The sequence below is a fragment of the Xiphophorus hellerii genome, chromosome 14, assembly GCF_003331165.1.
Source record: "Xiphophorus hellerii strain 12219 chromosome 14, Xiphophorus_hellerii-4.1, whole genome shotgun sequence".
Classification (NCBI taxonomy): Eukaryota; Metazoa; Chordata; class Actinopteri; order Cyprinodontiformes; family Poeciliidae; genus Xiphophorus; species Xiphophorus hellerii.
The window spans coordinates 7,491,251-7,519,082 of record NC_045685.1 but is presented as its reverse complement, the minus strand read 5'-3'; the positions used below and the strand labels follow the sequence as shown (position 1 = coordinate 7,519,082).

Below are 27,832 nucleotides of genomic sequence, written 5' to 3'. Positions count from 1 at the left end.
ATAAAGTCCTACAATACGGAACCAGCAGCGGCAGCAGCCAGGCTGATCTCTCTCTCTCTCTATCTGTCTGTCTCTCTCTGTCTGTCTGTCTGTCTCTCTCTGTCTCTCTCTGTCTGTCTGTCTGTCTCTCTCTGTCTCTCTCTCTCTCTGTCTCTCTCTCTCTCTGTCTCTCTCTCTCTGTCTCTCTCCCTCTCTCTCTGTTTACTTTCACTCTGTTTGCTTTGTTGATTTGGACCAGCGCGCTCCCGCGCACACAGGCAGGCAGGCGCGCGCCCACGCTCGCGCTCATCTCCCTTCCGCGAGCCCGCAGCTGAACTTCAGAGAGGCGCTCCTTTGCTCCTTTGCTGCTGCACCGAGACCCGGACTTTCTAAAAGGCTGTTTTCAGCAACGAAAAATAAGGATTTTTGACGGACAATTGTTTTGTTTTTCGCTCGGTTTTAGGTCGGTAATGTTTATTGTGCTTTTCCAGTTTTGTTTGATATCGGTAGGAAGATGACTGAGAGGACGCGGAGCGACGGAGAATCAGGGAAATTCAACCCTGTCCTGCCTGTCAGTTGGACTGTCAGGGAGATCGAAGATAACTTTGCCAAACAATAAGGTATGGATATCTATCTATCTTCGTGGCACATTTCTTTAATTTTTAGTGAATTCGCTCCTTTTACTTAAATAGGGAAAGTGAGCCATACTTTTAATGTCATTCTACTGTTAAATTCGTCTCCAAACTCTTTAAACCGAGGAAAAGTAGCACTTTATCACGGCTAAATTATTATAGATTTTCACTATATGGCAACACCAAAACATTTTTTAATTTGTAGGGATTGATTTATTACCATCCACAATTATACACAAAAGGTTACATTTACTTTAGAACCTTAAATAATGTTTTATCATTCACATACCAGAGATATTAGCATGTTGCTAGCTTTTATGCATTCTTGCAACTTGTTCTTTCTGACATTTGGTTTTACTTTAGAAGAAAAAAAAAAATCTTGGAGGATCTGAGAGTCTTTTAAGGAACTATAGCGTTTTTGTATTTATTTATTCTAATTTGGGTGGGAGGTTGTCAGGACGCACTCTCATTTAGGAATATAAAATATTGTTTTCCTCAACCATCTTGACTTCATTTAAATCAGCTGTTGTTTGTGCTTAGTAATAAAACATGAAGCATTTTATCAGTGGGCTCATAGTGTACATAAAAATAAACCTTTGAGATACAAATGAACAATAATAATAATAAAATGCATAGGATGTTTTGCTTAGTCCCTGGGATATTCTTATGTGTTTCATCACACCTTGAGGGCATGTTGTGTTACGATCAAGAGGTTTTACATGTTTTTGTTTCAATTGAGTCATTTCTCATTGCATCTGAATGGTAGAGCTTTTCATCTCTGCGTATTTTTATTATTTTTTTTAGATTTTTTGTAATTTTTTTGGTCACCATGAACAAACTGTACTCGGATGTCCAAGTAGGGCCTGTGAAAGCAGACGAGTAGACCAACAGAAGTAGCCTATTCCTGGATTAAGTTTGACTTTTAGCTCTGGAAACTTCCCCTATTTTTAGGAAATTGCTTCTTTGACTAACAGAACAGAGTAGTGAAACCAGCTTAAAGGAGGAAAGGATACTACCAGAACAGCAGCTCGCGTAAAGATTACCAGTAATTTAGAACTGCAAGTGGTTCATTCTCTGATGTGAGCTGCAACAACGACGCAACGTTAAACTGATCGGCTACACCAGGTGAGATGAATTTCATTGTAATCCCTTCTAGACCAGTGATAAATCAGATTAATCGCTGCAGGACAGATAGATTAAAAAAACTGAGTCTAATCCTGGAATTAACGTGACAAGGGAGCCGACAGGTTGCATGGGGAAGCTGCAGCCATGAAACACCGGTTGGGCAGAGAGGCGGTTTTCTGTGACGGGGAAGAAGAGGCAAAAAGAGGGAAGCCACAGAAAGAGAGCTGGGCTGAAGCTCTGGCAGTAGGTGTTGATGGGAAAAAATGTTTTTAATGCGAACTGGGTGAGTCACTGACATTTTAATGCGGTACACACCTGAACAGCTGTACAGTATGTGTGCGGTATGCAGGCGTATGTGTCACGGGGGAAGAGGACTAACTCGTTTTGCATAATGGGGAAATGTCTCAAAGTGGTGTGTGATGAAAATGGCACTAAAACCAAAGGTAGGTGCAGGTTGCGCTTGTGCTATTCTTGTTGCTTTTCCTCTAAGATATGCTTTTTTTTTCATTAATTATAAATGTGTTTTCACTTTGCTCCATACTCATTTTGAGCTCTCTTTCTTTGGCAGAGACGTTCTTCTTCCTCAAAACATGGGACATAACTCATTGAAGGAGATCGAGTTAAAGATTCCTTATCGATCTGTGGGACCTTACAACACTTCAAACTCACTGTAAATTGACACACAAGCACCCTGGGACAAGTTGTGACAAGTTGTAAGATTGCGCTCGCAGGTATTTATCTCGAGGCAAGAAGCTGACGGATCACAATGCCAGACGAGTCCAGAACTTTCCCGGATGAATTCAGGCCCAGACAAGAAGCAGCACAGGTAGCCTTAGTGCCAAACATTGTTGTCATCTCCAGCGATGGCAAGGGCAAAGCTAGCACCTTGGAGCTCAAAAGACCCGGCCTCAAACAGCAAGATGTTCCTGGAGGGAGCCTGTCAGGACTTGGTGCGTCCCCGGTTTCTGTAGAGTTGGGCGAGGTGAAGACGGCGCATGTTCCTGAACCTCTCAAGGCCATTTCTTTGTTGAGGGGGAGAGAAGTGAGCGTGGATCAGGAGTCCCCAGTTGATCCATCTGGCATTAAGCTACAAAACGACATGAACCTTCCACTGCAGGCAAACAGCTGCACCGACTCGGACTACAGCAGCACCAAGTCCAGCCCCGGTTACGCCTGCAACGGCTTCGGCACGGACCTCTACGATGGAGAGCGGCTGGAGCTCGACACGAGGAAGTTGGAGAAGATGAGCTCCATTTCCCCCATCAACTTGTCTGGGACCAGCCTAGATTCGGACAAGGCCAGGAAGAGCAACCTGGACTTTAACCGAGGCGATTCCATGTTGGACCTGACTGGCAAATCGAAAGCGGAAAACACGACTAATGGCAGTTCAGCCAGATCGTCCGTCGTTAGGCAAAACAGAGACAGCATGGATGTCGGGTCCGAGCGGTACCTCGAGGACGACTACGTCGACAGACAGAGCACCCGGTCTAGACGGAGTGTGAAAGAAGGGGTGTTTTGCTGCTATCAGGCCACAAACAGAGCTTTCTTGCGCTGCGTTGAGGAGACTCCAGCCATGCTGTCGGGCCTGCTGCTGTCCATCATCTTCTGCGTGGTCATCATCATCGTCATTGCCGCTACAGGCAGGGTGAGATGAAGTGTGAGCGAGCGTCTGTCTGCCTCAGTGTTTCAACTTCTTTTCCATTTGTCTTCCACAGGTCTGTTAGGAAGACTTTCTTTCACTTGAATATTATTAACTGCAAGTAAAATAATCGGTTCCCACTACTACAGGAGTGTGTGTAAGAACATGGCCTTGCTGTTTGTTCCCAGATCCTCTTCTACAGTAGAAATGTTTTCTTTGAGAAACTGTGTTGAAACTCTCTTCAGTTTGAAGAAACTGTTAATGCACGAATAGATCATGAGTTCAAGTTTCTCTGGGAAGCTTAACACCACTTTAGGTTGTAATTAAGACCTTAAGATGTCTTAAATTCATTTAAAATGATGTAAGCTGCCCTTAAACACATTGATCATCGGTCTCAAGTTTTATCATGGCAGGACTATTTACTCTTGCGTATTCTATGTAGTTTACTTTTCTCATGAGACTTTTCTGTCAGGCAAAAGCTTGAATCACACCCACCGCTAACTAGCTGCTAATTAACCATTGCTAATTAGCTAGCTGTTTTCATCTATCACTAACTTTACAAAGTAAGTTATCGGCAGTTGGCTGATCGACGTTCATCTTCACCAGTGGCTCATTTCTGATGCTAATCCATACGGTGCTAGGTGAACTCTGGGCAAAAATGCTACTACTACTTTTGTACACTTCTCTCGTGATGCATGTCTTAAATTTCAGTCGTAATGGTCTTAAAAATGTCTTAAATTCATTAAATTATTTTAAGTTTACCTTAAATACATTACAGGTTCTGCATTTTGTTGCAGAATTATTTACACTTGTATATTCTTTGTATTTTTTTTTCTCAAGGCTGTTGAGTCTACTGCTAACTAGCTGCAAAATAAGCCCTTGCTAGCTACCCAGCTAGCTTTTTTGAGTCTATCATTGGCAAGTGTAAATTATGACCAGTTGGACAGCGTTCGTCTTTGCCACTGGCTCATTTCTGATGCTAACACATATGATACCAGGTGCATTGTTGTACAACCTAAAGTGAGAAAATATTACTCATTTGAACATGCTTGTCCACAACACTGCCTTTATATACAGCAGGAAATAAAACAAGCAGGAATTTCTCACACTTGAGATTTCAATCAAAAACAGGTCAAACCTCTCAGCTTTGGAAAAATGTTTATCTTGAAGAATTAAGTGCCCGATTGTTTTATACAATGATCAGTTGATAGATTAGATTATCTAGTCTTCTGAGTCAAAGAGAAGACTTTTACTTCATCACAGTAAAAGTCAACGACTTAAAAAGGAAATCTAATCATGGCGTTTAATGGAGCATCAAACCTGTTTTTGTGAAAACACCAGGACATTGTTGCGCTCCGGTTTACAATGCGTTTCATTCCAGTAAAAATAAAGTAGCACGTGTGAACAGTTGGCGCAAACAGTCTCCAGTATTCCCACAGTATTTACCTACGTTTAAAGAAGTGATACTTTTTCAGACCGCTGTTGCCTTTGAACTCCTAAAGCTTTATTGCTGCTCCAACGTCAGAGCAGCTCAGATCGCGCGTCCTTTCGTCAGAGCTTCCCCATATAGCTGTCCCTGCGCCTCCCCAGAAACGGAACAACACGTCACACCTACGCAGAGCTCTGCAGGAGTGATTAACATGTTTGATATGCTATGTTTACTGCACTTGGATATGATCACGTGTGTGTGTGTGTGTGTGTCTGTGTGGAATTGTGTTATTTATATTTCTGTCTTTAAAGCACACTCATGGAAACCTGTAACATCAAATAAAATAGTAACTATAGTAACTGCAAAAACATTACCAATTTGAGTAGCCTTTCCTCTGTTTTATGAAAAAGAAAATTAAAGTGTGAGGTCACATTTAAGGTAGAGTCCCCTTTTCATGCAAATGAAAAAAGGCTTTTTAATTTTGCTCCGACTCGTTGAGAGAGATCAGCAGTTGAAAGGTTTATAGGTCAGTCACTGGAATGCTTTGCACACACTTCCTGTATTACCTTTGATGGATTTGCTGATGAAATTGATTTCAGTTTTTAATTCATGACCTGACAGAGCCTCTAAAATAGAGCCTGCTTTTTTTGTTGCTTTTTTTCCCCACATGTCCATTCGCCTCGCTGCAGTACTCTAGTGTGCTGTAAAGAAATAAACGAGACCTTCGGCACAATGGAAGTTATTTTGGTTCGTTCGGGGCTCATAATCTGACAAGTTTCAGATAAAAAAAACAAACAGTGACATTCAAAAATACTTTTTTTAGAAGTTGGTGGCTGTGGTTTATGATGTGGACGAAAACAGGTTTATTAAGATAAAGTGATACAGAGAGGAAATGGCAACATATTTGTATGAAATGAGTTTACGAATTGTTGGAAGCAAGCAGCAGAGATTCCTGACTAGTTCTAAAGAAAATCGGCTTACGGTAATCAAGACAACAGGATATAAAAGCATGTCTTACAGGGATTTTACCCAGGTGACTGTCAATACACTTTCCCACCTAAATGTGTGATAAAAATAATAGTTTTCCCATAGAAGGCCAGGAAAGAACTGGGTTCTGATGGTGCTTTTCTGTCCTAAGCTACATGATGTTCTTGTTCATGTTGATGATTTTGCTTCATATCAGCTAGGTAGGCAGAAGTAGGCCTTATGTAGGACTTTTAAGGCTCTCCCATACTTAATCTGAAGCTGAAGAGTCTACGCGGGGTCATGTGGTTGTGGGACGTTTGGTGACGGATTGTGGAAGCAGATCAGTTAAAACAAACTCCCAAAATCGCTGTTCAAGTGCAGTCCTATGGAAACATTTAACCGCCAGAGGGGTTCAGCGGTTGGGTGGTTAGAAGTAAAAAGTCATTATAAAGTTTCCCGTTACCGTCTCATTTTAACGTATAGATATAAAACTCTTGTTGAATGGCAAGTTTCTTGTTAAAACAAGATGAGTTTTATGTCTTGTTTTAACAAGAAAGTTAGAAACTTTCTAGTTTTAACAAGAAACTTTTTCTTTTCAACGAGAAACTCTCGTTGAAAAGAGAGTTGTTGTTTCTTGTTACAAGAAACAAGTTTCATATCTCATTATAACAGTATACTATTTGTTTTAATGAGTTCCTCGTTATAATTTGACCAGTTGTTTATCTCATTATAACAAGATGTAAAAATACGCTCCTCAGACAGATTATGACTTGTTGAGAAGGCATTAAGGGGCTAGTTATGACTCTCCTTCTTCTCACCCTGTTTTCTCTAGACGACAACTAAAAAGACCAAGAGGTGTTTTACTGTCACTAACTTTCTGATTTAAATGAGAAGATATTTTGTCTTTAATCTCATTGTAACAAGAAACTTTTTTGTAACAGCAAAAGTTTTACGTCTCTTTATAGTAAGAAAGTTTCCTTATTTAAAGGAGATACTGCTCCTGAACACTTCCTTACATTTCTGCATAACACACGCCCACAAACCTCTGACCAATCACACAACACTTCGCACAAAGCTCTCTGTGAAATAACTGGATCTGGGTCTGGTGTCGTGAAGATCAGTCGGATGCCTCCCTCCAGACAAAATTGTGGCATTTTTGTCACGCGACTACGTCGACGAGAGACATTTTTTTCACTTCGGATGAAGTATGGTAGAGCCTTTTTAAACTGTTGGAGCTCCTAGCCTGATATGCAATATCTACAGAGATAAAGTCAGATATCTCTGAAAGCCTTCCAGAATTTAATGTTATCCCATGAAGACACTTTGTATGAAAGAAGAAAATTATGCTGTTTGTAAGAGTTGCTGTTTAAACTTTACCTTAATCTGCTAACTTTTGCATTATCCAGACAGAAGAACCGTACCTCGGCGATCACGTTGGTGCCCTGTCGGTGGTGTGCGTGGTTCTCTGTCTGAACGTGATCTTGCTCGTGTGCCTGCCCTGGGTGGCCACAGTAAGACGCTGTGGAGGAGCGCTGGCGCTCTTCGTCTGGGAGATGCTTTACGTCACGGCGATGGTCTTCATCTTCACAGGGGGAGAGGTGAACGCATGGGAACAGGTGAGAAGCAGCTACAATAGAAAATGGGATTGAGTTTTGTTCTTTTCTTCGGTTACAGTATCCTTAAAAATTTTAAATTTGTGTATCTGAAATTAAAACCTTAAGATGTCTTACATTCATTTAAAATAATATAAGTTGCCCTTAAACACATTGATCATCGGTCTCAAGTTTTATCATGGCAGGACTATTTACTCTTGCGTATTCTATGTAGCTTACTTTTCTCATGAGACTTTTCTGTCAGGCAAAAGCTTGAATCACACCCACCGCTTACTAGCTGCTAATAAACCATTGCTAGTTAGCTAGCTGTTTTCATCTATCACTAACTTTATGAAGTGTAAATTATTGGCAGTTGGCTGGTCGATGTTCATCTTCACCAGTGGCTCATTTCTGATGCTAACCCATACGATGCTAGGTGAACTCTGGGCAAAAAAGCTTGACACTACTACTTTTGTACATTTCTGTTGAGATACAGGTCTTAAATTTAATTCACAATGGTCTTAAAAATGTCTTAAATCCATTAAATTGTTTTAAGTTTACCATAAATACATTACAGGTTCTAAATTTTGTTGCAGAACTATTTACTCTTCTATATTCTATGTGGGTTTTTTTTCAGTCTACTGCTAACTAGCTGCCAATAAGCCCTTGCTAGCTACCCAGCTAGCTTTTTTGAGTTTATCATTGGCAAGTGTAGATTATCTTTGCCACTGGCTCATTTCTGATGCTAACACATATGATGCCAGGTGCATTCTGAGAAAGAAAGCTTGACACTACTACTTTTGTACACTTCTCTGGTGATGCATGTCTTAAATTTCAGTCGTAATGGTCTTAAAAATGTCTTAAACTTTTAAATTTGAGTTGGTGATAGCTGCAGAAACCCTCTCTAAGTTTCATTGCTCCCTCCTTGTGTTCAGGTGGCGTTCTTCCTCTTCCTGTCTCTGAGTGTTTACACAGTCCTGCCCCTCTCTCTGACCTGGGCCCTCATAGTTGGGATAGGAAGCAGTGTTTCTCACATCATCATCATCAGTGTGTATGTCCCTGTCAAGAATGCAAACACTCGTCCAAACATTCCACAACTTGCCGAGCAGGTAAAACACCATCTTTTGTTCTTTCAAAAGATTGAATAATTTATTTAATCTAATCCAATATGAACAGATTAGAGTGATTTTAAGGAATTTTAAGATATTTGCAACATTACCTTCCCATAAGGATCATAATTCAGATGTCGCATGCAGGTGTACAAAAGTATTTTGTATTGTGTGACCCACACGGTTTACTTCCTCTAGAAAACATGCAAATGATCAGGCAGATATGTTATTGCTTTACAACTTACTCATGTGTAAACAGGAACCTTGTATAATACCGCTCATTATGTATCCGAATGAGGACAAATGGAAAACCCAAAAAGGATCGTTTGGCCTGTCTTGGCCTCATTTGCATGTCGCCGTCGTGTCTCATGGAAAGCTGTGACGTCCAGAAGGCGAAGACGTCATCTGATGAACTCTTGTTTTTCAGCTGGTTGCGAACGCCGTGCTGTTCGTGTGCGTCAACTGCTTCGGGGTCTTCCACCTGTGGATGACAGAGAACGATCTCAGGGCATCCAACAAGAAGCGGGAAGAGTTCAGCGCCGTGCGCTCCCAGAAGGAAGTGAAGAAGTATCAGCAGGTTGAAACACTTGTATAATCATATTTACAGTAATAACACACTGATTCTTGTTACTCCGTATCCTTTTGTTTAGAAAGGACAGAGTCAGTCGTATGAAAAGTCCCTCCTTAATGTCTTTCTAGGCAGCTTGTTTCACCTGGATTACAAACGGTTCTGTGTCATTGGTCTCATTAAAGGCCTCATTCGCTGGCCAGCCGCTGCCTGGTACCTGTATGCTTTCCCTTCTATTAGGCCAATAGATTAATCATTCACTCGTCTGAGGGCTCAGCAGCAATAGAAAAGGCAAACCCACATGGGCACCATTCATTGCGGGCAAACAAAGAGATGAAACACAACCCAGTGAGCAAACACTGCTTTCTCTTTTACAGGCTCTGAACACATCCCTGTCGTTTCTGAGCGACAGAAATCCGGTGGTTTCGAGTCTCGAAACATCCCGCCTTGCTTTGCCTCTCACTCATTCCCACCCTTTTCCGTGTGTTTCATCCGACACAGGAGGGGCTCTTGCTGTCGGTGTTGCCACGCTACATCGCCGTGGAGCTGAAAAGTGAGGTCATCAGGAGGCTGTCCAAGCCAAAGGGCGACGAGGCGAAAGAAACCAGCAACCACCCCAACTTTCACAGTCTTTACGTTCGGCAGCACAGGGATGTCAGGTAAGAGCCGCAGGTGGAGGGTTGGCTGATCGCTCTTAGTGCTAATTGACTGGTTCTGTTACAGATCCTCAGTATTTATGCATTATCAGCGACACGGAGCAGCTCAGAAATGTGATGTGGAAGGGGAAATGAGACCATGTTTTCAAGGTTTTTCTCAAATAAAAATAAAAGAAGCGAGGTGTGGGCTTCGCGGCTTTTATTTAGGGGCAACAGAGTAGCAGGGGTTCAGTATTTATTGATTTCTACATACTACAACCACAATGTGACAAACTGTGCCATTGTTAGAAAGAAAGAAATGAAGGAACAAAGGAAAGAAAGGAAGAGAGAATGACATAAAGAAGAAAGGAAAGAATAAAAGACAGAAGGAAAAAAGGAAAGAAAGAAGGGAGGAAAGAAGGAAAGTAGGAAAGAGGAAAGGAGATATGGAAAATAGAAGGAAGGAAAGAAAAGAAAGGAAAGGAGAAAGAAAGAAGAAAACTAAATCAAGTTTAGAACTGGATTGTTCTGGAGTGTAAAAAGTGGTTCACATTTACAGAAATATACAGAATAATATACAGAATAAACTATATATTTCTCTAGACCTTTTCACAGGATTAGATAAAAATGTGCCTGTCAGAACTAATTTACAAAGAAATGAGACATGGCTAAAGACTTTGTCACAGTACACACCTCGCTTCAGGGTTTATGTGAAAGAAATAAAACACAACACAGCTACTTCTTAACACACATTTTTCTTTATAAATATAACTTTGTAGTGAAGATTTAATTTACTTACTATGTATACTACATTTGTCCTATCTCCTTGTGAACTCCCCTCTATGCCTGAACTCTGCTTCTACACAGTGACAAACCCTGACTAGCTTCTTATTGTTAGCTTTGACTGGTGCATCCTACCAAAAACAAAAACATGTTCCTTTTTATCTTCACCATATGTTAAGTATTTCTTTTTCTCTGTGTTTGTCCAGCATCCTGTATGCAGACATTGTGGGTTTCACTAAGCTAGCGAGCACCTGTACGCCCGAGGAGCTGGTCGCGGTCCTCAACAAGCTTTTTGGCAAATTTGACGACATTGCAAAGGTAAAGCTGCGAATGATGTTTTTGTGATAGACATCTTTCTGTTGAATCAGATGTTTAAGACCCAACTCTTTCGTCCCCCGTGTTTCTTTCTGAGCACAGAAGAACGGGTGTCTCCGCATCAAGATCCTGGGGGACTGCTACTATTGTGTCTCCGGCCTCCCTGACCCCATTCCCACCCACGCCATCAACTGCGTTCAGATGGGCCTGGACATGTGCACCGCCATCAAGTCAGTCCGTCTGGATTTATCTGAGTTTGTCTAACCCTTCCCCAAGAAATTTTTTAATGAGCAAAATGTGTTATACCGGCATTTACAACGTACAAGACCACAAAATGATCAGTAGGGACAAAAAATGACCAAGAATTATTTTCTTTGTTCCAAAATAATTCCAAAATAATTTTAGAAATGCACCTTTTTCACTTCTTCTGTTGGGTTTTGACTTTAAAAAATGACATTTTGATATTTGATCAACTCTTAGCAACTTTCCAATCACTTTTAGTTATCAGTAGATTTATGCAGAAAGTTTTACACATTGTTGTTTTCAGTTGTTTCGCAAAGTGTTGCTTTCATCCTTTCATGCGTGTTTGAGAAATCCTTTAATCTCTATAGCAACCATTTAGCTGTTCAAAAAGCCTGAGTGGACTTAGCTCCGCCTTTGAGTCTGCTGAACTCCTTATATGGGCTACTTCTCAGTACAACGTTGGTAAAAACATTGCTAGAGGATTAATAGAGAAGGGTTGTTGCGATGACTTTCTGAAGGCGGAGTTCCAGAAAGACCAAGAGTTTTTAAAGAGACAGAAGCCCAATTTGAAGGCGTTAAATTACAACATAAAATTTATTTTACGTCATATTTGGCATATGTAGCATTTTTATAACAACTGAAGTTAACATTGCTACTTCACTGTACTATAAAATGGTACTATTTGCCTGGAAAACACATAGTACCCCTTTAAGAGTTTTTTTTGCAATAGTAGATGTTCAGTACCAACTGCTGCCGGTGTTGGTATTGCTGACGTACCACGTCAACGATTTGACATCCACATCAAAGTACAATTGACATGTGAACTGAAATTAGTGGTTTTAATGTGACAAAATATACAAAACTTAGAGTATTAGTACCTTGGTTGTGTTTTCCCCACACTTTTAAAATAACATATTTTGCATAATCTATTTTGTTTTCAGTTCTGTGTTGTTTGATGCAAATGCAGAAGACCAGGAGGTGGAAGCCTCATTGCTTGCATTCCTTGGAAATTCATGTCTGAGGAAAATGCAAATCAAATGTGGCAATATATGGTTCCAATTAATTTGAATGGAGCAATATTTACGGACTTTGAAAACAAACTAAAAGCTGTTCTGGTGTGGAAAGTTATTACATTTCATATTAAACACAATGAAATTCTATTTATATTTAATAATAACATGAAAACTAGATTAGCTTATTATAAGTAGATAGCTCTAAATATGGTGTGAAGACACTTATTAAGGCAAATTGAAAAAATTCATTCACATTTTCTTCGATTATATCCATTTTTCTCAGTGAAACTTAGATTTTTAGCTTCTTCTTTGCCTCCTTCTAGTGAACTTAGACGGGCTACAGAAGTGGATATCAACATGAGGGTTGGCGTTCACACTGGCAACGTGCTCTCCGGTGTGATTGGCTCTCAGAAGTGGCAGTATGACGTCTGGTCAAATGATGTTACCTTAGCCAATCAAATGGAGTCCGGAGGCCTTCCTGGGTAAGAAAAGTGATCCTTATCTGATAACTAAACTGTATGAAACCATGCAAAAATGTTAGTTAATTTCAATGAAAAAGCAATATTTTTAAGTTTTAATCTATTCTGGAAACATTTGAACTTCTGTTTGTAAATGCCGGTCCAACTAGGCGAGTCCACATAACCCAAGAAACACTACAGCACCTGAATGGAGCGTATGAGGTGGAGGACGGGGATGGGGAAAGTCGAAATACTCACCTTAACGGGAGAAAAACATTCCTGGTTATTGACCCCAACAAACCAAGCAGTGTTCCGCGAAGGCCTAATCTGGTAGGGGCACACAGTTTGAATTGCCTTGTTGCTGAAAATGGGCTATGTAAACAAAATTCCCCTGCCCTGCCCTTGTGGGGAAACACTAGCTTAAAATGTGTATTAAAAGATTTTCTTGTAAGTATGCGCTGTTGATCTAAAAACTGAATGGCCTCTGCTGTAACTCCAGGCAGCGGGTGAGAACAAGCAACGGGCGTCCGTCCGAATGTCTCAGTACCTCAAATCTTGGAAGAACGTCCACCCTTTCGCCGACCTGAGCAACCCACAGAAAAAGAAGCCCTTCAAGCCTCTCAAAGGCGTCATACCGCGTCCACGGCTGACATCGACGGTAAGGACGTATTCCTGCTTCTCCGTCCCACTGGGCCGTGTTGTAAAGGACATGCAGGGCAGTCTCTGTTTTGTCTCTCACGGCTGTTTGATCATGGCCTATTGTACCCCAGTCTAACAGTGCCTGTTATGTTTGTGTTTGATTCTAGGAAGAAACACATTTTCACAACAATCCCAACCGGTAAGCGGCGAGAATCTCTTAAAGAGTCGTTGATAAAATTACTCCAAAGTCAAATCCATCCAGCTTAAAGGAGCTTAACGAAACCTACTCTCTGGTCTTCTCAGAGGATGCCATCAATAATGTCTTTTCATTTGTTTTAGTCTGTCTATTGACAGCAGCATAAAGGGATCGCTGGACACAGTGGACATAGCTGGGTGAGTTTACAGGGTGTCCACTCATCCTTAAAATGTCTTAAATGCTTTTAAAACATGTAAGTTGGTCTTAAATATGTTAATCAAGAGGTCTTAAATTTTGTTATAGCTTTACTGTTTTGTGTAGTTTTTTTCTTGTGGGTCATTTCTGTCAGGCAAAAGTTAAACATCTTCATTACATTCAAGGCAGTTGAGGCTGATATAGCTTTGCTAGCTAGTTGTCTTTTTTGCCTTTATCATGGGCACAAAGCCAGGTTCACAATTTTTGCTTATTCTTTATTCCTATGCAGCAAGTTCCCCCAACCATCCCCTACATTTTTAATTCTTTCAGTCTTAAATTTAATTCATGGTCTTAAAAAGTCTTACTGTCATGGTTTGATTTAGCTTGCGGACCCACATGCAGAAACCACACGCTGGATGGAAAAGGTAAGTGATTTATTTATAACAGGACAAATTTATATTCAGTTCTCCGGACTTCGGCAGGAGAGCGAGGGTCGCCCGACCAGGTGGCCTGAAACGAGAGCTGAATTATAATGGGCTCGGAGTGAGAGAGTGTGGAGGAGGAATCAGGAACTTTCTTACATTAGGCATGGATCTTTCAGAGCGTGGGGGAGAGGTGCCAGGGTCCGGTGCGAGGGAGTGCTACGGTGCCTAGGGCGGGTGCGAGGCGGAATCGCGGGTGGTTGGAGCGAGATGGGGTCGGTGGAAACGGCGGAGCAGGCAGGCAGGTATTCTCGGCAAGTTCTTGAAAAAAGAGAAGACAAAAAATTCTTTAAACAAACGAACAGGACACAGAGAGCTAGTCGCTACGAGTTGCACAACAAAGTTCTAGAAACAAGAGGTGAGGCCAGAGTGACTACCGGTATGCGTTAACCATCTAGCGAAGACTGAAGGGTTCTGCCGCTCCTATATTCCAGCACGCTGATGAGGCAGATCAGCTTCACCTGCGCTGGCTCCACAGACTCCTCACGAAGATCCTTGCTGAAAGAAGATGCAACACTCGCACTCACACTCTCATGCACACGCTCTCACACCGGAACTCTGACACTACCCCCCCTTCAAAGACCGCCACCCGGCGGTCGGGAAGATGACGAGCCACGAGATGCCTCGAAGTCCCTAATAAGTTCGGGATCCAAAATAAAGGAACGGGGAACCCATAACCGCTCCTCAGGACCATAACCCCGCCAGTCCACCAGATACTGAACCCCTCGCCCACGTCGGCGAACATCCAGGATAGCCGAAACGTCGTATGCCGGATGACCATCTATATCCCGGGCGGGCGGCGGGGCCTCGGAAGGAGGGCAAAGGGAACTAGAACGGACTGGCTTGATGAGGGAAACATGGAAAACAGGGTGGATCCGCAACCCCACAGGAAGCCGGAGACGAACTGCGGAGGGGCTGTGAACAGAAGTGATCTCAAAAGGACCAATGAAGCGGGGAGACAATTTGCGGTTAGAAGACTTAAGGTTGATATCTCGAGTGGAGAGCCAAACCTTCTGCCCCGATGAGTACAATGGTGCTGGCCGTCTCTTTCGGTCCGCCCATCTCCGATTACCCTCTGCCGTCCGGTTGAGGGCGGTTATGGTCTGCGTCCAGATGTGCCTGCAGCGGCGGAGGTGATGCTGGACCGAGGTGACAGATGCCTGCTGGTCGTCCGACGGGAACAGGGGAGGCTGGTAACCGAGAGATGATTCAAATGGAGACAGACCTGTGGCAGCAGAGGTGTGAGAGTTGTGGGCATACTCCACCCATGGCAGGTGTATACTCCAGGAGGAGGGGTGCGAGGAACAGAGACATCGGAGGGTCGCCTCCAACTCCTGGTTCAGTCGCTCAGTTTGGCCGTTGGTTTGGGGGTGGAACCCCGAGCTGAGAGTCACCTTAGCTCCTAGAGCGCCTCCGAACTCTTTCCATACTTTGGACACAAACTGAGGACCTCTGTCCGATAGGATCTCTGAGGGTATGCCGTGCAGACGAAAGACATGTTTAGTGAGGAGATGGGCTGTCTGCATAGCAGTGGGCAGTTTGCGTAGTGGAACCAAATGACAGGCCTTAGAGAAACGGTCTATGATAGACAATATAGTAGTGAAGCCCCTCGAAGGCGGTAACCCAGTAACAAAATCCAGTGCAATGTGAGACCATGGGCGTTTGGGAACAGGGAGAGGTTGTAGTAGGCCACTGGGGTGCTGATTACCAGTCTTATTGCGAGCACAATTCGGACAGGCTAGCACATAGTCCTTGACATCTTTGTACAAGGATGGCCACCAAAAGTGCCGCCTGATCAAGGAAATAGTCCTATTCACTCCAGGATGGCATGAGAACTTTGCAGTGTGGGCCCAATGGATGAGGCGAGCCCTGACGGTCGATGGAACGTACAGCCGGTTAGGCGGTCTAGTGGCTGGACCGGGTTCCGACTGTTGCGCCGCCAGTACTTCTTCCCTGATCCCCCAGGAAAGGGCGCCAACAACACAGGTAGGTGGAACGATGGTTGCGGGTGGAGTCTCTTGTTCCAAGGAAAACTGTCGGGATAGTGCGTCAGGCTTAGTGTTCTTGGATCCCGGTCTGTAAGAGATGGTAAAATTAAACCGGGAGAAGAAAAGGGACCAGCGAGACTGTCTGGGGTTAAGTCTCCTGGCCTGTTGGAGGTAGGCCAGGTTCTTATGATCAGTCCATACAACAATCGGGTGCTCGGCCCCCTCCAACCAGTGACGCCATTCCTCAAAAGCCAGTTTGATGGCTAAAAACTCTCTATCACCGACGTCGTAGTTGCGTTCGGCAGGGGAAAAACGGCGAGAGAAGAAGGCACATGGATGCAACTTATCATCACTGGATGAAATCTGTGACAGGACAGCCCCTGCCCCAGTGTCAGATGCGTCCACCTCAACTACAAACTGTTTCAACGGATCAGGCTGCATGAGGATGGGCGCTGCAGCAAACTTTCTCTTAAGCTCAAGAAAACTTTGCTCTGCTGCCGGCGGCCAACAAAAACTAGCCTTGGAGGAGGTAAGGCTGGTCAAGGGAAGAACTGTCTGGCTATAGTTCCTAATAAAACGTCGATAGAAATTAGCAAAGCCCAGAAAGCGTTGTAGCTCCTTTCGTGAAGTGGGCGTGGGCCAATCTAAGACTGCTTGGACCTTGGCCAGATCCGTCTTCACCTGCCCGCTCCCCAACACAAAACCCAAAAAGGCGACAGATGAGACGTGAAACTCACATTTCTCTGCCTTGACGAACAGTTGGTTCTCCAACAGTCGTTCCAAAACTAGGCGTACATGTCTCTTGTGTTCGGCAAGGGTTCTTGAAAAAATAAGGATGTCGTCTAAATAAACGAAAACAAACTGATTTAAATAATCCCGGAGAACATCATTGACTAGAGACTGAAATACTGCAGGAGCATTCGTAAGACCAAATGGCATCACCAAATATTCAAAGTGACCGAGTGGTGTCCTGAAAGCTGTCTTCCACTCGTCCCCCTCTCGCATTCTGACCAGATGATATGCGTTGCGGAGGTCCAGCTTAGTAAATACGGTGGCTCCCTGAACGAGTTCAAATGCTGAAGCGAGTAATGGTAGGGGATATTTGTTCTTCACGGTAATCTGGTTTAGGGCCCGATAGTCAATGCATGGTCGAAGTGTCCCATCTTTCTTACCTACAAAGAAGAACCCCGCTCCTACAGGTGAGGTGGATGACCGGATTAATCCAGCAGCCAGGGACTCGCTGATGTATTTCTCCACGCTCTCTCGTTCCGGTTTAGATATATTGTACAATCGGCTGGTGGGTAATGGGGCTCCTGAAAGTAGATCTATAGCACAATCGTACGGACGGTGAGGTGGAAGAGAGAGAGCTTTAGACTTACTGAATACCTGGTGAAGGTCGTGGTAATCCGACGGTACTCTGGCCAAGTCGGCTGGAGCGGGTTCCTCTGTAGACCTAGAGACGGCTGGAGGTTGAGCAGATTGAAGACATGTAGATAAACAGTAATTGCTCCAAGACTCTACCCGACCAGTCCTCCAATTGAGGTGTGGATTGTGACGGAGCAACCAGGGATAACCCAAAACCACTGGAGACTGAGGGGTAGGGAACACAAAAAAGGTAATGGTCTCCCGGTGATTTCCTGAAACTAACAGTTCAATAGGAGTTGTTCGATGTGTGATGGCAGGTAGAGCCTTCCCATCCAGGGCTACGACCGGAACTGGAGCTGGAAGGAGAACAGTGGGTAATTGTAGTTGATCAACCAGGTTATTATCGACAAGGTTCTGCTCACAACCTGAGTCCACAAAAACAAAAGTCTGAAAGGACCGGTTGGCAGTGAGTAATGAACAAGGTAGCGTGAAACGGGATATAGTTTTTGAGCCACCCACCACCGTTCCCGTAGCTAGTGGCGGGCTCTGGCTTTTAACAGACTCGGGCAGTTAGCAACATAATGCCCGACCTGGCCACAGTATAGGCAGGCTCCAGACCTTAAGCGACGTTGGCGCTCCTCAGGCGGGAGTCTGGTCCTCCCTATCTGCATAGGTTCTTCTCCGGTCTGATTGGCTGGGATAGGATTGAAGTCGGTCCTTCTTGGAGCGAAACTCGGCTCCTTCTTGGCCCGGGCCCTGTCTCGGATTCTATTGTCGATCCGAATTGCCAAGGCAACGAGTTCCTCCAAGGAACCGGGTTCATCCCTGAGGGCCAGTTCATCCTTCAGATCTTCGTTTAGGGCCTGAAGGAACGCCCCTGTTAATGCCCCAGCGTTCCATGTGGAAGCCGCGGCCAGGGTTCTAAAATCAATAGCAAAGTCTGCTACAGATTGATTACCCTGCTTTAAACTCAATAAACTGCGAGAAATGTCAGCCGGTGACTCGGAATAACCAAAAGTCTGTGTAAACTCTAGTACAAACGAATCATAGGTTCGGTGAAAAAGATTGTGCTGGGCCGACCTAGCCTCTGCCCACTTTAGTGCTCTTCCTCTGAGGTTCCCCACCACAAAAGAAATCTTAGCACCGTCAGTCTGAAAACTCTGAGGTGAGGAAGAAAATACTAAGGAGCACTGTAGCAAAAATCCCCTGCATCTGTCGATCTCACCTGTATATGGTTCTGGCATGGGCGGTGAAACCTCTCTGAGACGAGCCGAAGCGGGGGGCGCTTGTTCTGGAGCAGCGGAGACGCCAGTCTGAAAGGAGGCGGGCGGAGCAGCGACTGGTGGCGGGTCTGCTGGAACAATTCTTTGGTGCAGGGCTGTGAGAATATCAGATAATTGCTCCAATCGCTGGTTAGTACTTCGTTGTTGATCAACTAGTGCGTTGAGCATGGAATCGTGGCGAGCGATGAGTGCGTGATCCAGACTGGTGTTATGTGGTGGTTCTGCTGGGTCTGACTGGCTAGATGGTTCTGTCATGGTTTGATTTAGCTTGCGGACCCACATGCAGAAACCACACGCTGGATGGAAAAGGTAAGTGATTTATTTATAACAGGACAAATTTATATTCAGTTCTCCGGACTTCGGCAGGAGAGCGAGGGTCGCCCGACCAGGTGGCCTGAAACGAGAGCTGAATTATAATGGGCTCGGAGTGAGAGAGTGTGGAGGAGGAATCAGGAACTTTCTTACATTAGGCGTGGATCTTTCAGAGCGTGGGGGAGAGGTGCCAGGGTCCGGTGCGAGGGAGTGCTACGGTGCCTAGGGCGGGTGCGAGGCGGAATCGCGGGTGGTTGGAGCGAGATGGGGTCGGTGGAAACGGCGGAGCAGGCAGGCAGGTATTCTCGGCAAGTTCTTGAAAAAAGAGAAGACAAAAAATTCTTTAAACAAACGAACAGGACACAGAGAGCTAGTCGCTACGAGTTGCACAACAAAGTTCTAGAAACAAGAGGTGAGGCCAGAGTGACTACCGGTATGCGTTAACCATCTAGCGAAGACTGAAGGGTTCTGCCGCTCCTATATTCCAGCACGCTGATGAGGCAGATCAGCTTCACCTGCGCTGGCTCCACAGACTCCTCACGAAGATCCTTGCTGAAAGAAGATGCAACACTCGCACTCACACTCTCATGCACACGCTCTCACACCGGAACTCTGACACTTACATTTCCCTTGCTGAAACTTGCAGATGCCCCTGTTTAACTTGAAATTACTTTTTCCCCGTCTTTTTGAATTTTAATGTCTAAAATATGACAATATAAAAGATGCTGTTTTATCTTATTAAATTTCTCCAGTGTTTCCTTGTTTCTTTTCATTTAGGAGGAAAGTGAAGAAACTCAACTGGTTGACTCTGTTGTTTAATGACCTCTGTGTAGAGAAACAGGTATATTTTCTTCTGAAACCTAATATATGCTCTTTAAAAGTATGTACACATAAAATTCCTTGCAAAAAGTATTTATATGCCTTCAGTTATTTCTTCTTTTGAGATGTTACAACCACAGACTTCAATTTGTTTTACTAGAATTTTAGTGTAATTGTGAATTTTATGGAGGAAAATGACATGGCAATCAAAATTTTTCAGAAATAAAACTCTGAAAAATGTGTTGCTCATTTACTCAGACAGCAATAAATAAAATCTAGTGCAACCAATTCCCCACATGCTAATTGTAGCTTTGGAAGAGCTGCAGAGTTTCACAGCTCAAATAAGGAAATTGTTAGATATACTGGAAAACAAACAAAAAAGTCATACCAAGTATTTTTGATCCAGCTTCTACTGCAAATATTTTAATGCACTTGAAATAAGACAAAGCTAGCTTACAAGTAGCTTTTCAGCAAGATGTAGGAGCTTGTTTTTAGTCAATAATCACTTGGTATTGATAAAAAAGTACCGGTACTAGTTCCACTTGCAGATTGAGACATTTTTCCAACGTTATAAGTGAAAACCGCTATTCACTAATGAGCTCCATCCAGTCAAACTGAGTTTGAACTGAACACTCATTCAAGCCAAAGTGTCGTTTTTCTTCAACTCCATATAAAATCAATTGAAGTTAGAGGTTTTAATGTGAAAAAATATACAAATGTTTGAGTATTAGTACTTCGGCAGGGCACTACACAGGAAACCTGGTGACTGAAAAGACTAAATCTTGTCACTCCTAACCAGCTTTTTTAAAAACTTCTTTCCAGTTCCGCCTCTCAAAGGTGACGAATTTGCACTACTCGGTGAGCTGCATCGTCATCATTTTCGTGACTCTTTTCACCGTCCAGATGCTTGTCTCTGAAAAGTAAGTAGCTCTTAAAACATCTTCATGCATACAACCGTTGTGTCTATTGTATAAGGCTCCATCTTAATTGTTCTGAACATTATTATTATTTACGGCGAGCAGATTAACTTAACTCAACTTTGTTACTGTTATAGGAATTTTCAAATGGCAGTGTCCTACGGTGTGACCTTCCCCGTAATGGTGGCACTTCTGGTCATTTCTTTTGTTGCATACATGAAGGTAAAGTCTACGCTTATGCATCACTTTAATGTCAACATCAAATTAACGCTGCATGACTTGTAACTGAGGCTACTTGAGATCAGCTACATTGAAATAAAGTTCTAGAGAAAAAGAAACACTCACTGTTTTGCAAAATAAATCAAACCACTAGAATATTACCAAACTTTAATGCTCTTTATTGGGAATTTAGGTTACAGACCAACACAATGTTGTGTATGTTTAAGACATGAATCCCTGAAAAACTCCAATGCATCTCATTTAAATCAGTTCAATTTTACTTAGATAGTGCCAATTCACAACACGTCATATTAAGGTACTTTACAAAAAAAAAGGCAATTCAATATAATTGAATTAGTTCCAATTCAACCTAGTTATCAAACAATGCATCAAGTTCAGTTTATTCTTCAAATTGATGAAAAACGTTTTCCATCTAAGGAAACCAAGCAGCAGCATTCACTCCTAAGTTTCTAAATATATTGAGGCTTGTGGATGTAATGTGGCTAAAAGGTGAGTTTAAATGGTATGGATACTTTGCCAGACCATGTAAGCAAATATGATTTTGGAAATTTAGATGAAAGTTACCAAAAAACATTGGAGTTTCCGCCATTAAAACATTAAAATGGAAAGCGTAGTTTAATGGTCTCCCCTAAGTAGAAGTGATCACCAGTTATCTGTGTCCTGAAAAGACTCAGAGTGGTGCCATAGTGACGTTTTTCGCTTTATCCTCATCAGAAATTGCACTCCAAGTTGCCATTAAATGTCCAGTGGGTAGTGAAGCTGTCGCGCAACCTCCTTGCCAGGGCGGTGCTGCGGCTTTTCCTCGTCACTCTGTGTATCCTCATCACTTTGCTTATGGCCATCCTCAACTTGGTAAGTATTGTTTTCGGTCATTCGGTCGATTCGTTTGCTTGACGGTCTTATTTCCACTGTGTCTGTATTCTTTCCAGATCGTCCTCCCAGGAAGAAACTGCACGTCGGTCACTAACACCACATATTTAGGAGGACAGAGACTGTATAATCTGCCTGTGAGTATCTCACCAGCTTATGAGATCTTTTTTGTACATTTGACAACACATTCATGGAAACAGGAGACAGTTTTTGTACCTTTTTCTGTGCTAACATTGATTTCTCTCGGTGTTTGCATTTCCCATAGTTTACATTAATCTTTAACCTTGTTGGCTAACTATTACCTATCTAGTAGGTTTCACTGTATTTGCAGCCATAGTATCTGAAGCTAACCTCTGAATTGCTCCGTTCCAAGTTTGAACAACACATCTCACCAATTTGCACCTGTTTCTCTGCTCTCCCTCCTTTTGGTGAAAACATCCAGTACTACCTGTACTGCTGCCTGCTGGCCATGCTGGGAGTGATGGTGTTTGTTAGGATCTGCTTCTCTGTGAAGGGATTCCTGCTCACGCTGGCTGTGGTGGTGTACCTAGCCCTCTTCCTCAAAGTCTACGAAAACGAGTCCAACTGCCTTGTGGATGTGTTCTATGATACAAATCACACACAGTGAGTGACCTATGCATAGTACTGCTGGTGCTACTTGGATGTTAGAAGTATTTTTTAGCTGCAGATGCATCCTTTATAAATGATCAAGCGTTCACTAAAGGAATGCTATGTTACTGCATTATAGGAAGTAATATGCTTATTTTCTTATTTTAAAAAGAAAGGAATTGAACTATTGGGTTATTTTCATCCTTTAATACATTTATAATACTGTATAAGAACGGCTTAAATGAAAAAATCTCCAGGATGTGCCTATGTGTTTTATCCAATTAATCATCAGAATAGTAGATTAATCAATTACTGAAATCTTGTTTCTGTTTACATTTCGATTTGTCGACAAACTTTGTCGCTGCATCGCTGAGTGCGTCGCTGAGTGCGTGCAGATGAAAACCACGTGTTAAACTTCCCTCCGCTCAGCGCCCTCGGCAGTCGTAACGCCACCAGCCTCGCTTCGGGAAGGTGTTAAATTTCTTCCCTTTTGTCCGTGACGTCGAGCCCAGATTGCGAATCCTTGTCTGCGGTTTCAGATCTCCATCATTTATTTAGCTGCTTTCTATAGAAAGAAGCCCTCCTGGGTGGCGGGGGATGCAAACCCAGTTTAGAAACAAGACATCCATGTTTGACGAAGTTGGAAGGGGGAGTGGGTTGTCCTTTTTATTGATCTGTTCAACTCTAGAATTACTTTATTTTTGTGTTTGTCTACAGTGTCGGGGTGCTGAAGGACCCTCAGATCATGTCCGGGATCTGGCTGGTCATCTTTTACTTTGTGTGCCTCATTCTGGCTAGACGGGTTCGTCTCTTTTTATCAATTACCACGCAATGTAAAGCGTAGCAAATTAGTCGATGCACGTTGAGACGTTGTGTGCGTTTGTGTGACTCTGCCAGGATGAGCTGACGTGTCGCGTAGACTTCCTGCTGGAGTGCTGCTTCCAAACAGAGCGAGAGGAGATGGAGACCATGGAGAACGTCAACAAGCTCCTCCTACAGAACGTCATGCCACTTCACGTCGCCTCCTTCTTCATGGGCAAAGCCGTCCGCAATCAAGTAAATACTGTAGAAGCAGGACAGATGCAAGCAATTAATCAGCTTGCGATTAATTGTTAATTAATGGTTTATTAAATTAGAATTGGGTGCAATCGATTAACTTCAAAACGTTCGCTTAGACCTTCTTTTAGTGTTGTAGTTTGGCTGACATCCATCGCAGAGCGCCGCTGGTCATCGTTAAGCGGTGACCAGCGGCGCTTAACAATGTATCTTTGATACAGAGACAAAGATGGCGGCGCTTTACCAGTTTAGAAATATAAACACTATATAACAAAGAAAACTTGCGACATGATGAAGAAACCTTGTGCCAATACATGCTTTTGATTTTCAGATCTGTTTTAATATTCCTTCCAAAGCTACCACCGATGGTACTTCTGTATGGACGAACATCTCTCTGTTCACGGGGAATTAAGTGTTTCGGATATTTTATTCTTTTCATATTTTAGTTTTAGTTTAATAATGTGAGAAAACCAGAGTTTTCTGTTTATTCAGTCAGTATTTAATACAACTAACATAAAATAATCTCAAAATGAATTGTCTTTTTTTAATTCAGTATATTATAAACAATTAACCCTTGGTGTTAGACAATTACCATCTTGATACAAGAGAAAACTCCGATTTTTTAAAGAAAATGGCAGCTTCTCAAGTAATCAATCAATCGGTAAGATCAATCAACTTTACATTAACTGATCAATTAATAACTTGCATTCCTAGTACAGACCCACAGAAATATGAGCTTATGACAAAACAATATTAAACCTTGGATGATGAATATATATAAAAACGAGACATCTGAACATTTTTGGCAGGATTTTTGTCAACATCTCCCTGCATCTCAGTCAACATGCTCCCAAATGTTAAACCTCGGGACGAGTTAGTCGTCAGTTCAAAGTGTCTTCATCTACAACATCTCCTTTTATTTATTTTTTTTGCAGGACCTGTACAGCGAGTCATACGAATGCGTGTGTGTGTTGTTCGCATCGATGCCTCAGTTCAAAGAGTTTTACAACGAGAGCAGCGCCAACGGAGACGGCCTGGAGTGTCTGCGCTTCCTCAATGAGATCATAGTGGACTTCGATGACGTACGACCGCGGAGATGATGTGAAAGAAAGTTAAATACTCTCTTCTTCTTTCTAACATTTAGTCTGTGTGCATCTCTATGCAGCTTCTGTCTAAGCCCAAATTCTCTTCCGTTGAGAAGATTAAGACGATTGGCAGCACTTACATGGCTGCTGCAGGACTAAGACACTCCCCTGTAGGAGAAGACAATAAGGTTTGTAAAATGAAAAAAAAAAAACAAACACAAAACACGTCAAAGTTTGTATTAATTGTTTGCTACATTTTTGCAAAGCAAGTTCAGCTGGCACAGGGAAAAAGCATTCCTCTTGGGGTTTTTTCCAACATGTAAAAGAAAAGCCCTGCTAACAAGTGTGATCTCTGGCTCCCCCTACAGAAAATCGACATGACCTACACTACTGTCCGCACCATGGTGGAATTTGCAATAGCAATGATGCGCAAACTGGAAAAACTCAACCAGCACTCTTTTAACAACTTTAAACTCCGGATCGGTGAGTTCATTTTAATATTCCCAGGAGAGTGGAGAGTTCACTGGAAAAAAAAAAAACAACAACTGCTTTGATATGTTGAAGCACAAACTCTGGTTCCAGAAGTGCCTTTAATTACAAACAGAAGTTGTCTCACTATTTTATCTCTAAACGCTGAAATGTGTTTTTGAAAAATGAATGAATAAAACATAATTTGTGAGGCTTACTGTTCCAGTCTACTCTGCATCCTCAGAACCAGAATCAAACCTGTAGAAGCAGCATTCAGTTTTTATGCATCTCTAATCTGGAACAAACTTTCAGAAAACTGCAAAACTGCTGAAACACTAAATCAATACTAAAACTCCACCTGTATAGAGTTGCCTTTGATTAGTCATGTAATGTTTATTACTGGTGACTGTGTTATGTTTTTATGGTGTAAAGCACTTTGAACTGCCTTTTTACTTTGCTTTTCTGTAGAGGGTTCAGCTATTTTGAATAATAAACTAATACAAAACCCACAGATGCAAATACAAACTGGATATAAAATCCTAAATAGGAGGCATTTTTATATTAAAATGATAATTTATCTTAAATGTGAACAACTGTTATCCACTTGCAGGAGCAAATCACGGCCCAGTGATCGCGGGAGTTATCGGCGCCCATAAACCTCAGTATGACATCTGGGGGAACTCTGTTAATGTTGCCAGTAGGATGGAAAGCACAGGGGAACTGGACAAGTTACAGGTTAGAAAAACGCTCAACACATGCACAAATTAATGACTTATAAAATAAACTTTTATCTATGTTTGTCTTTTTTTTCCCAGATTTCCAGTACAGAAATAAGCTCCTTATTGGCAATATTATGTAACATTATCTTTTCTTTAGTTTTACATTGTGTTATAATGTTATTCCCTCATTTAAAAACATACCTGGAGTGTTGCTTTGATTCTTTCATTCATGTTTGAGAAATCCTTGAATCTCCCACGGCAACTATTCAGTTGTGCAAAATGGCCGGGGGGGAGCTAGCGCCGCCTTCGAGATGCAGCTCAGAACTCCTTCAGACTAGCCAGCAGCAATTAGCAAACTGCGCATCTGCTGAGCTCATCATAGGAGCTTCTCAGTGCAACGTTGGTAAAAATGTTGTTATGGAGTTAATAGAGGAGTTCCTGAAGGCGGCGTGTCAGAAAGAGCAGGAGTTTTTAAAGAGACAGAAGCCCAATTTCAAGGTGTTAAATTACAAAGTAAATTTCTTTTAAGTCACATTTTATATACAGATAGTTTTTTTTAACAACTGTAGTTAACATAGATACTTAATTGTGGTATAATATAGTGCTGTGTGCCTGGAAAACATAATACTTCCCCTTTAAAACGAGACGATACTAATAACTGCTGATTGGATTAACATTGAAAACTTTTTTTTCCCCTCCCCCCACCATGAACTCAGGTGACGGAGGAGACCTCCCAAATTATCCAGAGCGTGGGGTACGACGTCACCCTCCGAGGAAAAGTCAACGTGAAGGGGAAAGGAGAACTCACCACCTACTACGTCAAAACTGACCACTCGAGTCCTCAGTTCTAATCGAGCTTAAACCGGGCGCTGCGACATGAACGCCCGCGGCTCGGTCTGCCATAAAGAGCACAACGCCGGATGAGTCATCCTGGTTTCCGCACAACCAGTGGCTGAGACTTAAAGGAAGACGGCCGCTGCATTTTCGCACCAGATGTCGACTCGACGACAAAAAAGGGTCACGGCAACAGAACCCGTTTTTACAGGATGAGACGATAAAGACGATCCATCCTGACTGCTAAAAGCAAAATACAAATGGCATCTGGAAGGAGAACTCTTCCACCTTATGGACCTCTAAAGGGCCGGCCAGGCACACTGCATTGTACTGTATCATTCTATATACTGAAAAAGATTTTTAACGGGGGGAACTCACCAAGGCTGGATCACGTTTGTCGCCAAATTTCTAAATAATGCTAATTTAGGTTCAATAGAAACACAATGACCAAATACTGTTGTAAGAGAAAAGCTTGTGGCTTACAAAAGAAACGTGGTCTTCCTCGAAAAACAAATGTCTGACTTGGAAGAATGACATTGATCATGTATTAAAAATTATTTTTGTATCTCACTTCTATATTGAGGGGTGGGGGGAACGTTTTACCTTATGGTTTTGATTTATTGGAATGCACTGGTCTAGCATAGATATTGTAAGACGTGGACCAAAGAAATGTTTTTCATCCCAACAACCTGTTATAATAGGAAAAACACACACATTCCTGAACAGAGATGGAAAGATGTGAAAAAAGTAAAAACAAAAACTTTTTTTCAGTTGCTTCATCCTCAAAATGAGTGGACCAATAGATAAGAGTGTCAAAAAAAAGTAGAGTTTGCACGGAAATGAACTTTTATTGTTTACCTTTTTAGTCTGAGTTGGTTTAGATGGAGTGGAGTGGATTTTTTTTTACACGTTTTAGTCAACACTTACACAGCACACCTTTTATAGCCTGAAGGGTTGGGAGCCCAGAGTATGATGTCACTGGTGACATTCCTCGGATGCAATCGCTGCGACCCCTGATGCTTTAAACTGCTGTTTCAAATAATGTCTCAAACTGACACGACTCTAGTGGAAAAAAACTCTTCACTCGCGTGAAATGACGCCATGAAAACTTACATGAAGGACATGACATTGCACTTTTTGACTTGTGATTGAAGGATGAACTGTAACTTGTATGTTTGTGTCGTATTGAGGGAATGCTGAGAACTGTGAATGGGGAAAAAAAAATAGCTTTATTAGTATGGAAATATATTTTTTCTATTCTATTTATAT

At 42.5% G+C, this 27,832-nt stretch overlaps 1 protein-coding gene across 3 annotated transcripts; it reads left to right on the top strand.

The window, feature by feature from the left end:
- The first annotated feature begins 293 nt into the window (after window positions 1–293).
- LOC116732826 (adenylate cyclase type 4) lies at window positions 294–27,777 on the top strand. 3 transcript variants are annotated; one of them, XM_032583326.1, is made up of 26 exons: window positions 294–599; window positions 2,305–3,381; window positions 7,177–7,386; window positions 8,298–8,471; window positions 8,899–9,048; window positions 9,541–9,698; window positions 10,664–10,775; window positions 10,875–11,002; window positions 12,352–12,510; window positions 12,657–12,816; window positions 12,986–13,144; window positions 13,293–13,324; window positions 13,465–13,518; window positions 19,724–19,787; window positions 20,588–20,685; window positions 20,820–20,904; window positions 21,637–21,774; window positions 21,852–21,929; window positions 22,235–22,416; window positions 23,119–23,203; window positions 23,299–23,457; window positions 24,393–24,539; window positions 24,623–24,730; window positions 24,911–25,025; window positions 25,621–25,745; window positions 26,446–26,580. In XM_032583326.1, the coding sequence occupies exons 2-26, from the start codon at window positions 2,503–2,505 to the stop codon at window positions 26,578–26,580; spliced, it is 3,894 nt and encodes a 1,297-aa protein (XP_032439217.1). In that variant the 5' UTR covers window positions 294–599; window positions 2,305–2,502. The 3 variants fall into 3 exon arrangements, with proteins under 3 accessions (XP_032439217.1, XP_032439218.1, XP_032439219.1); XM_032583327.1 differs by lacking the exon at window positions 294–599 and adding an exon at window positions 2,062–2,179; XM_032583328.1 differs by lacking the exon at window positions 294–599 and having other exon boundaries at window positions 2,503–3,381; window positions 26,446–27,777.
- The last annotated feature ends 55 nt before the right edge of the window (window positions 27,778–27,832 follow it).

Excerpts from the sequence above, each read along its gene's own strand:
- LOC116732826 (XM_032583328.1), top strand. The coding sequence starts at position 2,503 with ATGCCAGACGAGTCCAGAACTTTCCCGGATGAATTCAGGCCCAGACAA. Across the intron at positions 3,382-7,176 it reads TCATTGCCGCTACAGGCAGG|ACAGAAGAACCGTACCTCGG; the intron begins GTGAGATGAAGT and ends TGCATTATCCAG. Across the intron at positions 24,731-24,910 it reads CTGTAGGAGAAGACAATAAG|AAAATCGACATGACCTACAC; the intron begins GTTTGTAAAATG and ends CTCCCCCTACAG.